Source organism: Ranitomeya variabilis, chromosome 6, assembly GCF_051348905.1.
Source record: "Ranitomeya variabilis isolate aRanVar5 chromosome 6, aRanVar5.hap1, whole genome shotgun sequence".
NCBI lineage: Eukaryota > Metazoa > Chordata > Amphibia > Anura > Dendrobatidae > Ranitomeya > Ranitomeya variabilis.
In genome coordinates this window covers 168473712-168490239 of record NC_135237.1, presented here as the reverse complement: position 1 = coordinate 168490239, position 16528 = coordinate 168473712, and the positions used below count along the sequence as shown (strand labels likewise).

Sequence of the window (16528 nt, the reverse complement as noted above, 5' to 3'; positions counted from 1 at the left end):
CCATTAGAACATATAGAGTACAGATACGCTGTGGGCTTTCCAACCCCCCTTTCTCCCAGTTCTTTTTCCCTGCTGACAATACAGCTGTAATGTAAAACTCTGGTGTGTGGCTCTGTTCCCCCTCCCTCAAGAATACGGGGGTTAGCAGAAAACTAGTTCTTTTACCCTTCGCCACGACAGCACCCCACATGAGAGAGAGGGATCCGCCCCATAGGAACAGGAAACCTACAGAATAAAAGGAGGCGGTCCCCTCTCCTCCTCAGTTTAGGTTTCCTGTTCCTACAGGGACCCGGCTTACCTACAGATGAAGAGGATCCCTGGGCCATGCACCCGCCTGCGTCTGTATCTGAGGGAACGGCAGGGGCTGCGGTTCCAGAAGCAGCGGCGGGGGAGCCCCTGCTTGCAGCCTCCCCCCTCGTCTGGCCAAGCATCCACGGTCCGGGTCCGGTCACCGTGGGTCCACCCGGCACCGTGAGGACGCGCGCGCTGCTGCGGCCGGCTTAATATCCCTAGCCGCCGCATGGTGAGTGAGAGCGGCGCGTCTAACCCGGAAGTCGCTGGAGCACTTCCGGGTTGGTCCGGGGAGGCAGGAGAATGGGCGGCAGATTCAAAAATGCAGCGCTAGCGTCGGGCCGGTGTGTGTAAGATGGCTTCACCGGCCGACGATGCGCACTTGCCCGCAGTGCAACAGCGTTCTCCTAGCAAGGAGAGAAGCGCTAGGAGCAGCACAAAGAGTGGTGGTCGACCTCCAGAGAAGGGTTCTACCACCAAACGAAATCCGCCTCCAGAACCGGTACCTGTCAGCTTCACTGGGTGAGTTTTTGAAAGAGTCTCTTCCTATATGCTGATATATGTTCCTCCTGTATCTTTCCTAGACTAAGAAAAGGACACACAAATCCAAGCACAAGGAATGTGCTTTATGTACGCAGCCCCTCCCGGATGATTATGTTAAAAAACTGTGTTCGGAGTGTATCATGCAAACCTTACGGCAGGAAAACATAATGACTCCATCAGATGTCAGAGCTATGATCCGGGAAGAAATGCAGGGGTTGGCGCAGACTAGTACTACCAGTACCCGTCAGCTTAGTAGGTCCAAATCTCCGGTCAGTTCACAGTCAGAGGACGTATGTATATCCTCAGGCGAAGCGGAATCCCAGCCGAGCTCATCCGAGACTGAAGGGGGACTTTGTCTTCCCAACAGCAGTGTGGACAATTTAATAAAATCTGTCAGAAGCACGATGGGGTGCTCAGATGAAAAAGAAAGTAAATCGGCTCAGGACATCATGTTCGCGGGGTTAGGACAGAGGAAACGTAGGTCCTTCCCCGTCATAAAAACTATTAAAGAAATAGTAAAAAAAGAGTGGGATAAGCAAAATAGAGGTTTTCTACCATCAGCCTCTAAAAGACGCTATCCCTTCAGCGACGAGGAGCTAAATACCTGGTCGAAGGTGCCAAAGGTGGATGCCGCTGTAGCCTCCACAACCAAACAGTCGGTCTTACCGGTGGAGGATTCAGGAGTCCTGACAGACCCGCTGGACCGTAAAGCGGAAGCTTTACTAAAAAGGTCGTGGGAAACCAACACGGGGGCATTCAGGCCCGCCATATCAAGCACCTGCACTGCGAGGTCACTACTAGTGTGGATGGAGCAACTGGAGGAACAGATTAGAGGTAGAACTTCGAGAGAGTCAATCCTGCCGAAATTCCCTCTAATCAAAGAAGCAGTAGCATTCCTGGCTGATGCCTCTGTGGATTCGCTACGCCTAGCAGCCAGGTCAGCCGGCCTAGTGAACACAGCCCGGCGAGCACTCTGGCTAAAGAACTGGAAAGGGGACGCACAGGCCAAAGCAAAACTTTGTGCGATCCCCTGCCAGGGTGAGTTTCTTTTCGGAAAAGCGCTGGATGAGCTCCTGAGTAAAGCAGGAGAAAGGAAAAAAGGCTTCCCTAACCAGTATCTTCCATCCTACAGGAGAGCCTTCAAAAGACGTCCCTTTACCAGGAACAAGCCGTTTGAACAAAGGGAGCGATGGGAGTCGAAGGACCCGAAGCAAAAAGGTGCCTTTTTTAGCGGGTCCCATAACCCGAAACGCAAATACCGCTAACCAGGAGGTAGGCGGCAGATTAAAATTCTTCCTCCCCAGATGGGAACAAATAACATCCAGCCAGTGGATTCTGGACATTGTACAATACGGCCTAAAATTGGATTTTGACCGAATCCCTTGGGATTCCTTTATAGTAACATCTCCAAAAGGTCAAGACCAACAAAGGGCTCTGGAATCAGAGATCCTATCTCTTCTGTCTAAAAAAGTCCTGATAGAAGTTCCCCAGGATCAAGAAGGGAAGGGGTTCTATTCCCCTTTATTCTTGATCAATAAGCCTGATGGTTCATTTAGAGACCTCAAGAGATTAAACGCCTTCCTGCGTAATCATACCTTCAAAATGGAATCCATTAGTTCAACCATAAAACTCTTGTTTCCTAGGTGTGTCATGGCCGGAATAGACTTAAAGGATGCCTATTATCATCTTCCCATACATGCCGAACATCAAAAATATCTAAGGGTAGCAGTCATCCTGGAAGGACAGGTTCGTCACTTTCAGTATGTTGCAATGCCATTTGGGCTTTCTATGGCTCCCCGCATCTTCACTAAGGTGATATTAGAAGTGATGGCTCATCTACGTCAACGAGATACCTTGATAATACCCTACCTAGATGACTTTCTAGTGGTGGGAAACTCTATGCTCCAGTGTAAAACCCGTCTATCTAATACGATCTCGTCCCTACAGGAGTTAGGTTGGATCGTCAACTTCGAAAAATCCCGGCTGAATCCAGAAACCGTCCAGACATTTCTAGGAATCCAGCTAGACTCCGTAAGTCAGAGATGCTTCCTCCCCCAGGCAAAGAAACTGACTATACAATCAAGGGTATCAGACGCAATACGCAACCCCTACATGACACTAAGGAAGGGCATGTCTTTGCTGGGGTCATTATCATCATGTATCCCTGCTGTACCATGGGCACAATTTCATACTCGTCAATTACAGTATGAGGTATTGTCGGCTCAGGGAAAAGACGGACATCTAGAAAGCAGAATAACTCTTTCCAAAGATGTCTTAGAATCACTATCCTGGTGGCTAGACATGGACCACCTCTCAGAGGGTGTGCCATGGATAATAGACCCATCTAAAATAATTACCACTGACGCCAGCCCTATTGGGTGGGGAGCACATATGAAAGACAGTCTGGCCCAAGATACTTGGGACCAGGCAGAATTGTCATGTTCCTCCAATTGGAAGGAGTTAAAAGCGGTAGAATATGCCTTAAATCACTTTCTTCCGCAGATTCAAGGAGCAAATGTAAGAATTTACTCGGACAATTCCACCACAGTGGCATATGTGAACCGTCAGGGTGGTACAAGGTCAGGAAGTCTAATGACCATAGCTGCAGACATCTTCCAGCTGGCAGAGACTCATCTAACATCCCTAACAGCCCTGCACATCAGAGGTGTAGAGAACATCAGGGCAGACTACCTCAGCCGAAATGAGTTACGTCAAGGGGAATGGACCTTAAACAGATCCATATTCAGTATGATAACAGAATCATGGGGGATACCACAAATCGACCTATTTGCCACAAGAGACAACCGGCAAGTAAGAAGGTTCGCTTCCCTGAACGCCATGGATCACCCAGATATGTTGGACTCTCTCCACCATCCTTGGAGGTTCCAGCTGGCATATGCCTTTCCTCCGATGTCTCTGATTCCACTAGTGATCAGAAAAATCAGGAGGGAACAAGCAAGAGTGATCCTCATTGCACCATTCTGGCCGAAAAGACCATGGTTCTCTTGTCTCCAGACCATGTGCCTATGCGATCCATGGATTCTCCCATCAGACAAGAAAATGCTGTCCCAAGGCCCCTTTTTCCACCCGCAAGTGAAAGGTCTTCACTTGACGGCGTGGAATTTGAGAGGCAACTACTAAGATCAAGAGGGTTCTCAGCAGAACTAGTAAACACCCTCTTATTGAGCAGGAAAAGATCTACCACCCTGATATATAGTAGGGTATGGAATAAATTCTTAGACTTTTACACGGTACCGTTCACTAAGCAAGTTCCAGTCACACCTATTCTAGAGTTCTTGCAAAAAGGCCGAGAGTTGGGGTTATCTGTAAACACCTTAAGAGTTCAGGTCTCGGCATTAGGAGCCCTATATGGATGCAATATAGCAGCTAATAGGTGGATCTCCAGATTCATAAAATCTTGTGAACGTAGTAAACCGGTCCATATTCCCCGTCTACCTCCGTGGGATTTAAATCTAGTGCTAGAGGCCTTAACCAGCTCCCCATTTGAGCCACTAGATTCAATACCTTTAAAAATCCTGACATATAAAGTAGCCCTCTTGGTAGCCCTAACCTCAGCTAGACGGGTTAGCGACATCCAGGCCCTATCAGTAGACCCACCCTTCTTACTGATATTCCATGATCGGATAGTCCTAAAACCAGACCCCTCATACCTCCCTAAGGTAGCGTCCACCTACCACAGGTCCCAAGAGATATTTCTCCCTTCCTTTTTTGATTCACCTGTAACTCCAAAACAGCATAAATTCCACACCTTAGATGTCAGAAGAGCCATCCTGACCTATATAGAAAGGTGTCAGACATGGAGGGAGAGTAGGGCTCTGTTTATCTCCTTTCAGGGCCACAAGAAAGGACATGGGGTCACGAGAGCTACCATATCTCGATGGATCAGAGATGCTATCTGCTTGGCCTATACGTCAAAAGGCGAGATTCCTCCAGCGGGTATTAAAGCGCACTCAACACGAGCCATGGCTTCCTCCTGGGCGGAACAAGCGGATGTACCGATCCATTTAATATGTAAGGCCGCAACTTGGTCTACACCTTCTACCTTTTACAACCATTATAGACTTGATCTATCTGCATCTTCTGATCTGACCTTTGGTAGAGCTGTTCTTAATACAGTAATCCCACCCAAATAATGAATCTCTGAAAATCTCTCATGTGGGGTGCTGTCGTGGCGAAGGGTAAAAAGCCGGATTACTCACCGGTAATGCTCTTTTAATGAGTCCACGACAGCACCCATTTACTACCCTCCCTAAATTATGCACAGCTCTTCCTTTTAAATTCACAAATAATGGTTGTATAGAGTTTAAGATATTTTGCTGAATAAGAATTAATACTAAAGCTTTTGCGGTTCCCTTTTTGTACTCTGTAAACTAAACTGAGGAGGAGAGGGGACCGCCTCCTTTTATTCTGTAGGTTTCCTGTTCCTATGGGGCGGATCCCTCTCTCTCATGTGGGGTGCTGTCGTGGACTCATTAAAAGAGCATTACCGGTGAGTAATCCGGCTTTTTGTTTGCAGCCATGTGCTTTGTAATTTGTGTGAAAGTTATTAATGATGATTAATTCAACCCCAGGTGGTGACAGATATGAAAGTTACATACATGGGATGTGCAACAATAGGGCTACACACCTGTGCGTTTTCTAAGCGCAGCGCATAGCAGAAACAGAGAAACGGATTACTACTTAACTGGGTCACCAAGTTACCCCATGTGTAGACTTAAAATGGAAGCTAACCTCGTGAGAAGACATGCAATGCATTCGTCGTCACTCTACAAGGTTCCCAGCGTACGCTAGGACGAATGAGTTTTAATAAAGCTCTGAGTCTTTTTGGAAAAGGGAGTGGAGTCCATAGCTCCGCCCACTCAGTGATGTCACAACCAGGGGGTATAAGTGAGTGGGAGCTCATTTTTCACAAGCTTTTTTCCCGTAAATAGACCATATAACCAAGCGCTTCAAAAGAAAGATGGGTTTGATGGGTTTAAACAAGCTTTTGTCCGAGGAACTAGCTGAGAGACACTCTGTGATGCATTGGGACATATGCTCCCCTCCTCCCAGCCGCATGGTCAGCCATGATATGAGAGAACTGTAAGTCTGTTTTCTTCCTTTAATCCCCTTTTATTTTGTAATTGTCTGTATATACATAATTGTCTCATTTTATAATAACTTTTTACACTATTGTAAACACTGCCTACCTTTGGAGTAAAATATGTAAAATTACTGGCTTCGTTTCACCTTGCTCTATAACGTACTTTCACATCCTCTGAAGTAAATTACACTACTAATTTGGTTGGCTCCTGACCCAATATTAATTAAGGAACAGGAGCTGGTGGCAGCGGAAGTGTTCTGCGCTGGTGGGTAACGGTGGGAGTGACAGAACAGGGTTTTTATAGTGTATTGCTTGGCTGCAGCTGGGAATAATTATATCACCTTCACTGCAGTGTGTGCCCCACAACCAGTACACAGCCTTTCTGGTGACTAGTTATCCTAGGTGCAGTTCCCTGACTGACCTGAGGGTAAGGGGGGCATCAGAGAGCTGCGAGTTCCAAACTGGAAGTGGGATATAAATAAATCCCCTTCAGAAAAGAACCGGGGCCAACCAAACAACCCAAGTTCCTGACATATTGGTGGCAGCAGTGGGATGATAAAAAAAATATCCCCCCTGTGATTCATGACAGATTGGTGGCAGCAGTGGGATAATAGGGCATTAGTGATCTGTTTTGAGCAATCATTCCTCTCACTAAAAACTTGCACAGTTCTTGCGAGGACTTTGCGCAAAAAAGTTTTGGAGAACGAGCATTTATAGAGGACTATGGGCTGTGCATTATACATTATGGGTAATTATTGGGCTTTGCATTATACTTCATGGATGACTTTGGGTTGTGAATTACATTTATACATGATTATTTGCTCTGATTGATATTAATAGATTATTTTTTTCTGTGCATTATACTTTGTGTTACTATATGGGTGCTTTATTCTTTATGGTGTGGCTATGGGCTGTGCATTATACTTTTTGGATGACTATGAACTGTTAATTATACTATATGGATGACTATAGGCTGTGCATCATACTGTATGGGTGACTATGGGGGTGCATTATACTTTATGGGTGATTATGGGGGTGCATTATACTTTATGGGTGATTATGTGGGTTCATTATACTATATGGATGATTATGGGAGTGCATTATACCTTATGAGCGACTCTGGGGGTGCATTATACTTTATGAATGACTTTGGACTGTGCATTATGCTTTGTAGGTGACTATGGGGGTGCATTATACTTCATGAATGTGTGACGCCTCAGGATCCTGGTCATCACAGTTGCATTGCTTTCCTCACGGGGAGAGTGATGTCACGCTTGGAAGCGATGAAAGATCTCTTTTATCAGGTAATCACATACACACAACATGCTCATACTTCAGGCCAGAAGGGGGAGCTCGAAACCTGGTTTAGGGTGAACTCCTCTATAAATACATTCTGGTCTGTAGGGAAAGTGGTCAGTTCGTGCCAAACATCAGACTGGAGCAGTCTGAGGCAGAGAGACGTGCATGGGGCCTTGCAGCCAGAGTAGCTACAGCTCCAAGAGTGAGATATACTGAAGGAAAGAACACTGTTTAGTGGACATGCAGGAGCGTGAAGCACAGGAGAGAGACAACAGGGGAGCATAGCAGTGATTTGGATACCTCCCTGGTCGAACGCAGATTCCAGTAGACGGAAGACCGAGGCCGTGTCAGACTCTTAAGAGGCATAGCAGAAAAATCGGCAGGACAGCTGGATTTTAAGTTACCTGTCCGCCTTTACACCCAGGAGACGCAGTGACGCATGGATCCCGGGTTGTGATAGAGACCCTGTAAAAGGACTCGAGTCACCTGTCATACGGGTTTGTGTCCTAACCTATATGGGGGACAGAGAGGAACTGTTGAGGACCTTATCAGAAGCCATAGGCAGTAGGGACTACAACACCACCGCGCTTTGAGGAAGGCTTTAATCTCCACCTGGTAAAGGGGACTCTGGATTTGCTTCCAAGCCGGCCGGACCCTGCCTGCACCTGTGATCTGGTGCCCTGGACTGTGGTTGCCTGAAGCTACAGTAAACCAGGCGAAGAGACTGTAAACCTGTGTCCTCCATTCTTTACTGCACCACTCACCGTCTTCCATCTATATACTGGGAGCCCTGGGGACCTACTTCACCTGTGGGAAGTTATACCATCTAGCTGCCATAACATCACCTTAGTGGACCCCTTTTAGCAGCGTCTGTCCCCACTGACTACCACAGGTGGCGTCACGAACTTTATTCACTAATCCCTTTAATGACCTTTCCCCTTTACATGGGCACCCAGGGCCACGGACCGGGTCGCAGCCACCGTAATTTCCCCCTTTAAGTACCGGACCCGGTACAGAGTACCCCACGGTCCTGGCGGGCGACTCAAATGACTATGGAATGTGCATTATACTTTATAGGTGACTATAGGCTTTTCATTTTGCTTTATGGATGTTTGTGGACTGTGCATTATACTTTATGGATGACTATGGGCTGTGCATTATACTTTATAGGTTACTATGAGCCATGCATTATACTTTATAGATGTCTGTGGGCTGTGCATTATAGTTTATGGATGGCTGTAAGTTGTATTATACTTTATGAACCTCTATGGGCTGAGCATTATACTTTATGGATGACTCTGGACTGTGCATTATAGTTTATGGATGGCTGTGAGTTGGATTATACTTTATGGATGTCGGTGTGCTGTGCATGATACTTTATGGATGACTATGGGCTGGGCATAATGCTTTATGGATGACTGAGTTTCTTTATAATTTATAGATGTCTATGAGCTATGCATTATACTTTATGGATGTCAATAGGCTGTGCATTATACTTTATGAATGTCTACGAGCTGTGCTTTTATATTTTATGGGTGACTATGGGCTGTGCATTATACTATATGGATGACTTTGGGATGTGAATTATACTTTATATTTTACGATTATTTATTAATAACACCCCTACAATTCTCATACACATATATTGTGGAGACACGGGAGGTAAGCAGGTGCCCTGGTCCACCAGCTGAGACCTCATGGACCAGAGATCATCCCACCGAACGCCTGCTCTCATTTCACCGTGGGCATAACACTACTCAGACAGCACAGGGTGATGGTAAAACAGTGTGGCAATATTTTATTGAACCACAAAATAGGCAAATAGCACATAGAACAGTCCCACAAAATTAGATCAAGGCTTTGTGATGACCCCTCCAAAACACTGACTTTGTTATTTTTAAGCCACTGTGTTACCATTTTGGCAGTATGATTAATATCCACAGGTGGGTTGGCCAGAAATAATCACCTTCATAGGCCTCCCTGCACTCCTTCCACAAGTCCTGATCGTGGATAACTCCGATGAAATGCTGAGGTTAGTCTACGGGAAAAGAAAGCACAAGGATGTAGCAGACCCTACTCTCCAGTTCCTTGAGAGAGAACAGCCCCCAAAGTATTATCAGAAGCGTCCACCTCCACAATGAAAGAAAGTGTTGGATCTGGGTCTATCAACAGCGGTGCTGATGTGAAACAGATCTTAAGCCGATCAAAAGCTTCTTGAGCCGGTGATGACCACTTAAAGGGCTTTTCCTTCTTAGGTGGGCTAGCTGGTGGCGGTTGCCCAGAGGGTAAAGTCACTTGTGCAGCCATTTGCGTGCTTATGTCCTGAAAAGCCCGTCCATACTGGGGCTCTATGCCAGTAAGTTTGTTTTCCTGGGCTGCCATGCGATTGCTTAAGTCCTGCAAAGTTTGTCCAAACACTTGTGGATTAAGTTTAAAGCTTCCAAACTTCTTTTGCAGACCTTCCACATCTTTCTGAAGTGATCTAATTATGGAAAACACCTTCTCTGCAGTCATTGTTCCAGCAGTCTCCTTTTTTTTTTTAGGCTAGGGTATCCTGTAATAATTATAGGGGATAACTCAGGAGACTCTTTGCGTGGAACAAGACAACAGGACACAGTTTTATAAGTGGTAAAGTTTATATTATCACGTGGTGATTCAAACAGGTGCAGAGAGAAACTCAAGTCCACAACACTTGGTGTAAGTACTAAACACAGCTTAGCAGTCAATAGGAAACTTCAGAGGAAAATGCAAACAAGCGGAAAGTCTATGAAGCACAGTTATTCTTGAGGATACTTGACACGAATAAATGCTTGTCTTAGTCCAGACACAGATAGATATGCTTATAAGGAAGTTCAAATCATAACTGAGCTCAACCAGGGAGGCCTAGTTAATAGTCTCAGGTTTTGCAGAGCAGCAAACAGCTTACATGTCCAGCAAATGCAGATGGAAGTAACACCAGCAGTAGATGAAGGAGGATTACTGAACACTGGTGTATGCAGCAGGAACTCAGAGCAGAGTGGCAGGATCTCCCAACACAGGTTCACAGGAGCAGGTGCAGGTGCAAGGCCAGGGAGTAATCAGGAGCTGGATGCAAAGCAGAATACTCTAGCACAGACTGAAGGCTGGGGTGGAGTTTTATAACAGGAAGACAAGTGCACATGAGACCAAAGACACCATCTTGAAAAAGGGCAGTAATGCATAAAAGGTATTAAAAAATGTTCAGAGTCCTTACAGGAGGTTTCTATGTTTATACATTATGTAGGATTCTATAATGTATGTAATGTAGTGGTGCAGTATATGGCGATGTTCGTGTATAGAGACATATAGGCCCAAATTCATCAAAGTCTGACTTAAAATGCTATAATATGTCGAAAAGTGTTTGCACAACTCAAGGTTGTGCAAGCATATCTTTAGGCATTTTCACACTAGTTTCATGCAGCTCTGCCAAAGTGGTCAGAACTAAGGTGAAATGGGGGTAAGACGCTGCAGCTCATCTAATTCGTGATGAGCCTATGTGTTTGTTATGCCAGAAATCTTACTCCTGTCCACGGAGGTGCACAGCACTTTTAAGACGCATCAGTATTCGATAAGAGGCGTAATGAATCAAGCGCCTCTCACTCAAGCACATCTCCTCATCAAGCCCAGAATGAACAGCACCAGTATTGGGTCTTGATGAATCAGGCCCATAGTAGCTGCTGTCTTGTCTTAAAGGAGTTGTCCACTATTCGGTCAGCCCCTTCTGAATCCTTAAGTTTTTCCCAGTTCAATAATTTCACCTATAGTCGCCTCCAGTGCTGCACCGTTCCAGCGGTGTCGGTACTGGATCTCCTAGTTATCATGTGACATTATGTCACGTAACCACTGCAGACAATCCACGCTGGCTTTGCTTTCTTCTCCTACGGACATAATTGATATTTGGAGAAAGTGAAAGGGCAGCCGCTCTGATTGTCTGCTGGAATTACGTGACATAATGTCACATGGTACCCAGGAGATCCAGTACCAACACCGCTAGAAAGATGCAGCTTTGGTGGTGACAATAGGTGGTATTAGTTGTACGGGGGAAAACCTAGGGATTCAGACGGGTTGTCTGAGTAGTAGGCATCCCCTTCAAAAAATGCTATTAACCTGAAGATGTGGGTGTAATTTACGGGTTAATAGCATTAAAAATGTGTACTGCCGCATGGAGGAAATTATCTTTATTTCAACAATTTTCAGACATAGGGGTGCGCCTTCAGTCACCGCTCAGTACATAGTGATTGGCAGCTGTAACCGTGGACCATCACTGACTGACAGCCGGCTCTGTACTAATGCTGTCACGGATTTACCATGACACAGAGGAGCCAGAAGACTGCAGTGTCTGCACTGAAAAGAAGCACTTCCCATTCTTTTTAATCGGCCATGTTGGGAGTGCTGGGAGTCTGAGCTCGGTTATCCACTCCTATCCCCTGTATAAGCTGGGTCCTGACTGACACACATCATCAGAGTAGCTTATGCTGCATGGCTTGGAGGAGAGGTGGATGGCTATGAGGAAGTTTGGTGGATTTATCTGTGACTGTTGCTTGGGTTTGTTAGTGGTTATTCCTTTTCTGCCTCTTACATGGTTTTTCCCCACCCTCCACTCACTCCCCGATGCATTCCTCCTCTGTGAGTGAATATTTGGGGGTGTGGTGTTTTCAGTTGCCCTTGCTCATGTTGCCTTGTTTGTCTGGTTGGCGTACTGTGGTGCACTGTTGCTCCCCTCTTCCCTGAGTGGGGGAAAGGTACAGACAATGGACGGATACAGGAGATAAGGCAAAGTTGGTGGCCCTGGCATCTTCATCTTCAGAAGTCAGCTGAGGAATAGGGCGAGCTAGGGTGCCCTCTAATGTTAGGTACAGGGAAGAAGCTCCTGGTCCTGGGTCACCCGACAGATGAGTCATGACAGATGCACTGCTGGGCCGGTGGCTATGTATTGAGTGGTGACTGAAGCCGCTCCGGCTGCTCCTGTATGACTGAAAATTGTAGGCCTCTGGGACCAATAAAGTTCAAATGAACTGAATGGTCCATTATCCAATTATATTGCTTTTATAAGCATTCTGTGTGAACTGTGGACCCATGAGCTGCAGTATTTTCACTTGCATCACACAAAGTTTTTAAAAATATGTAAAAGTTAAAATATAAAAATTCTAAATCACCACTTTTCCCCCCAATAATAATTACGAAGTTAAAACAAAAAAGTAAAAATATTTGGTATTGCTGTATCTGGAAAAAAGCCTGATTAAAATATAAGATTTATAAACTAAAACAGTAAATGCCGTAATGAGAATTAAAAAAAAAAAAAAAAAAAATTTGAAAAAAATGTAAAACTCAAAGAATTGCCGGGTTTTTTTGGCCACGACATCTCCTTTAAAAATTGCAATAAAAAGCGATCATTATATTATTTTAGCAAAATTAGTCAGCTTGCCACCAGTAGCGTGCCACTATTGGCATCAGGTCTCCCATCCGCTATGCGGCCCTCGAGTCGGGGGTCCAACACCAGCGGTGGCAACACCACTCTGCTTTGCATCACACTTTGAACTGTATTGGCATTCTGGATGCCAATACAGTTGAAAGCAATAATGGAGGAGGCTGACCTCTCAGCGCAGCAGGCGCGATTATGTCACTACAACGTGCCAGCTGTGCCAAGTAGTACAGAGTGTTGGTGATTATTTTTTATTATTATTTCTTAATCAATCGGAACATTGTGAGGCACTTTATATTTTATAGAGGGCAATGTGGGGCCATTGTATTATGTGGAAGGCTATGTGGGGCCAGTATATTATATAGAAGGCTATGTGGTGGCAATTATATTCATTATATGGAAGGCTATGTGATGGCCATTTTATTATATGGAAAGGAATTTGGGGACATTATATTATATGGAGGGCTATGTGGGGCCATTTTATTATATGGAAAGCTATGTGGGGTCCAATATATTATATGGAGGGTAATGTGAATCAATTATAACATATAGAAGGCTATATGGGACCCAATATATTATATGGGAAGCTATGGGGGGGGGCCATTATAATATATGGAAAGCTGTATGAGGCATTTATACTGTTTGGAGGGCTTTGTTGGGGCCATTGTACTGTTTGGTAGGCTATGTGGAGGCCATTATACTGCTTGGAGGGCTATGTGGAGGCCATTATATTATATGGAGGGTTATGTGGAGGCAAATATATTCAGTATATTATATGGAGGACTATGTGGAGGCCATTAAATTATATGGAAGGCTATGTGGGACTCATTATATTATATGGAAAGCTATGGGGGGCCAGTATACTATATGGAAGGATGTATGGGGCCATTATACTGTTTTCAGAGCAATGTTGGGTTGCTCTGTGGGGGCTTTAATACTGATTAGAGGGTTAGTTGGGTTGTTATACAGTGTGGAGGTTTGTGTGGGATCCATCATACTGTTTGGGGCCATCATATTGTATGGAGGACTGTGTTGGAGTCACAGTTAGGGAATCATACTGGGTTGCGGTCATGCTGCTAGAGGGGATCTCCCCAAGGTCACGGCATTTCAGCCAGGCTGGGAACCCAGCCTCAGTGACCAGAGGTAACCTTAATGACGTCACTGATAGTCACTGAGGCTGCGCTCGCAGCAGTTCAGTCACTTGTGGTTCTCAGCCTGGACGGTTGCATCTTGGCACCGTCCAGGTTGAAAACTACACTGCTCAAAAGAATAAAGGGAACACTAAAATCCCACATCCTAGATACCACTGAATGAAATATTCCAGTTGCAAATCTTTTATTAATTACATAGTGAATGTGTTGAGTACAATAAAACCTAAAGATTATCAACGTAAATCGCAACTAATATCCCATGGAGGTCTGGAGTTGGAATGATGCTCAAAATCAAAATGGAAAATGAAGTTACAGGCTGATCCAACTTCAGTGGAAATGCCTCAAGACAAGGAAATGATGCTCAGTAGTGTGTGTGTGTGGCCTCCACGTGCCTGTATGACCTCCCTACAACACCTGGGCATGCTCCTGATGAGGCGGCGGATGGTCTCCTGATGGTCTCCCCCATATTATAAGGAACAAGGTGAGGATGATATATCCCTAAGATGCACCAGGGAATGTGTATGGTGCTCAAATAGGGCTCACTTGGGGATCCATTCTTTGACCGTGTTAACCCTTGAATAGGCTATAGATTGGTCCTAAGGGACGTTAGGCCTTAAGGGAGAACCGCACACGTGGGAAATGGACGGACCTGGTTTTATTAGGACTGGTCATAAATAGTAGTTACACTCATTATAGTTGACTTAAATTTTGACTTTGTATTAAGTTATTAATAGTTCCGTCTGGTTTATGAGTATCTACTGTATTTATCGTGTGGAATGTGCACCAATTAAGCAAAGATAATATACTGTAGTCTGATCTGGTATTGACCGTATTTTGTTAGAATAAACACGAGCTACGGTTTAGTAGGTCTAAAAAGAGACCAGTGTACATTGTAGCGGGTTGAAGCTACTTCATTTGGTCTATGTGCAACCCACGATTTGTTTAGTGTTGTTTGTCCTATGCACCTTGCACTTTGCACTTTGGTATTGTGATCACTTTTAAATTATTGTTTACCTTTTAAAGAATTATAGTAAAGGTTATGTTTTAATCCTAGACACTTATACAATCGGTTGGATTACACCACTGGCTGAGTATAATTATTGAACTTTGCATTATACTTCATGGATAACTTTGGGTTGTAAACTATATTTATGCATGATTATTTGCTTTGATTGATATTAATAGATGATTTTTTTGCTGTGCATTATACTTTGTGTTACTATGTGGGTGCTTTTATACTTTATGGTGTGGCTACGGGCTGTGCATTATACTTTTTGGATGACCATGAGCTGTTGTTCATTATACTATATGGATGACTATAGGCTGTGCATTATACTTTATGGGTGACTATGGGGGTGCATTATACTTTATGGGTGATAATGCGGGTTCATTATACTTTATGGATGATTATGGGGGTGCATTGTTGTCAGTAATGTGATGTATTTGATTGTCTATTATCCCACACACTGAGCTCTGCTACATCCATTAGAACATATAGAGTACAGATACGCTGTGGGCTTTCCAACCCCCCTTTCTCCCAGTTCTTTTTCCCTGCTGACAATACAGCTGTAATGTAAAACTCCGGTGTGTGGCTCTGTTCCCCCTCCCTCAAGAATGCGGGGGTTAGCAGAAAACTAGTTCTTTTGTTTGCAGCCATGTGCTTTGTAATTTGTGTGAAAGTTATTAATGATGATTAATTCAACCCCAGGTGGTGACAGATATGAAAGTTACATACATGGGATGTGCAACAATAGGGCTACACACCTGTGCGTTTTCTAAGCGCAGCGCATAGCAGAAACAGAGAAACGGATTACTACTTAACTGGGTCACCAAGTTACCCCATGTGTAGACTTAAAATGGAAGCTAACCTCGTGAGAAGACATGCAATGCATTCGTCGTCACTCTACGAGGTTCCCAGCGTACGCTAGGACGAATGAGTTTTAATAAAGCTCTGAGTCTTTTTGGAAAAGGGAGTGGAGTCCATAGCTCCGCCCACTCAGTGATGTCACAACCAGGGGGTATAAGTGAGTGGGAGCTCATTTTTCACAAGCTTTTTTCCCGTTAATAGACCATATAACCAAGCGCTTCAAAAGAAAGATGGGTGTGATGGGTTTAAACAAGCTTTTGTCCGAGGAACTAGCTGAGAGACACTCTGTGATGCATTGGGACATATGCTCCCCTCCTCCCAGCTGCATGGTCAGCCATGATATGAGAGAACTGTAAGTCTGTTTTCTTCCTTTAATCCCCTTTTATTTTGTAATTGTCTGTATATACATAATTGTCTCATTTTATAATAACTTTTTACACTATTGTAAACACTGCCTACCTTTGGAGTAAAATATGTAAAATTACTGGCTTCGTTTCACCTTGCTCTATAACGTACTTTCACATCCTCTGAAGTAAATTACACTACTAATTTGGTTGGCTCCTGAGTCCTGACCCAATATTAATTAAGGAACAGGAGCTGGTGGCAGCGGAAGTGTTCTGCGCTGGTGGGTAACGGTGGGAGTGACAGAACAGGGTTTTTATAGTGTATTGCTTGGCTGCAGCTGGGAATAATTATATCACCTTCACTGCAGTGTGTGCCCCACAACCAGTACACAGCCTTTCTGGTGACTAGTTATCCTAGGTGCAGTTCCCTGACTGACCTGAGGGTAAGGGGGGCATCAGAGAGCTGCGAGTTCCAAACTGGAAGTGGGA

General features: G+C 44.8%; 1 protein-coding gene across 1 annotated transcript; it reads left to right on the top strand.

The window, feature by feature from the left end:
* Window positions 1–446: 446 nt before the first annotated feature.
* LOC143783237 (uncharacterized) lies at window positions 447–10910 on the top strand. The gene is made up of 3 exons (XM_077271655.1): window positions 447–1872; window positions 1967–2419; window positions 10768–10910. The coding sequence occupies exons 1-3, from the start codon at window positions 975–977 to the stop codon at window positions 10908–10910; spliced, it is 1494 nt and encodes a 497-aa protein (XP_077127770.1). The 5' UTR covers window positions 447–974.
* Window positions 10911–16528: the final 5618 nt, after the last annotated feature.

What these genes read in the sequence shown, in the direction of transcription:
- LOC143783237 (XM_077271655.1), top strand. Translation starts at nt 975, where the DNA reads ATGCAAACCTTACGGCAGGAAAACATAATGACTCCATCAGATGTCAGA. An exon ending in TTGTGCGATCCCCTGCCAGG is followed by an intron (nt 1,873 to 1,966) that starts GTGAGTTTCTTT and finishes TCCATCCTACAG; the next exon opens with GAGAGCCTTCAAAAGACGTC. An exon ending in GAGATTAAACGCCTTCCTGC is followed by an intron (nt 2,420 to 10,767) that starts GTAATCATACCT and finishes TTGTTATGCCAG; the next exon opens with AAATCTTACTCCTGTCCACG.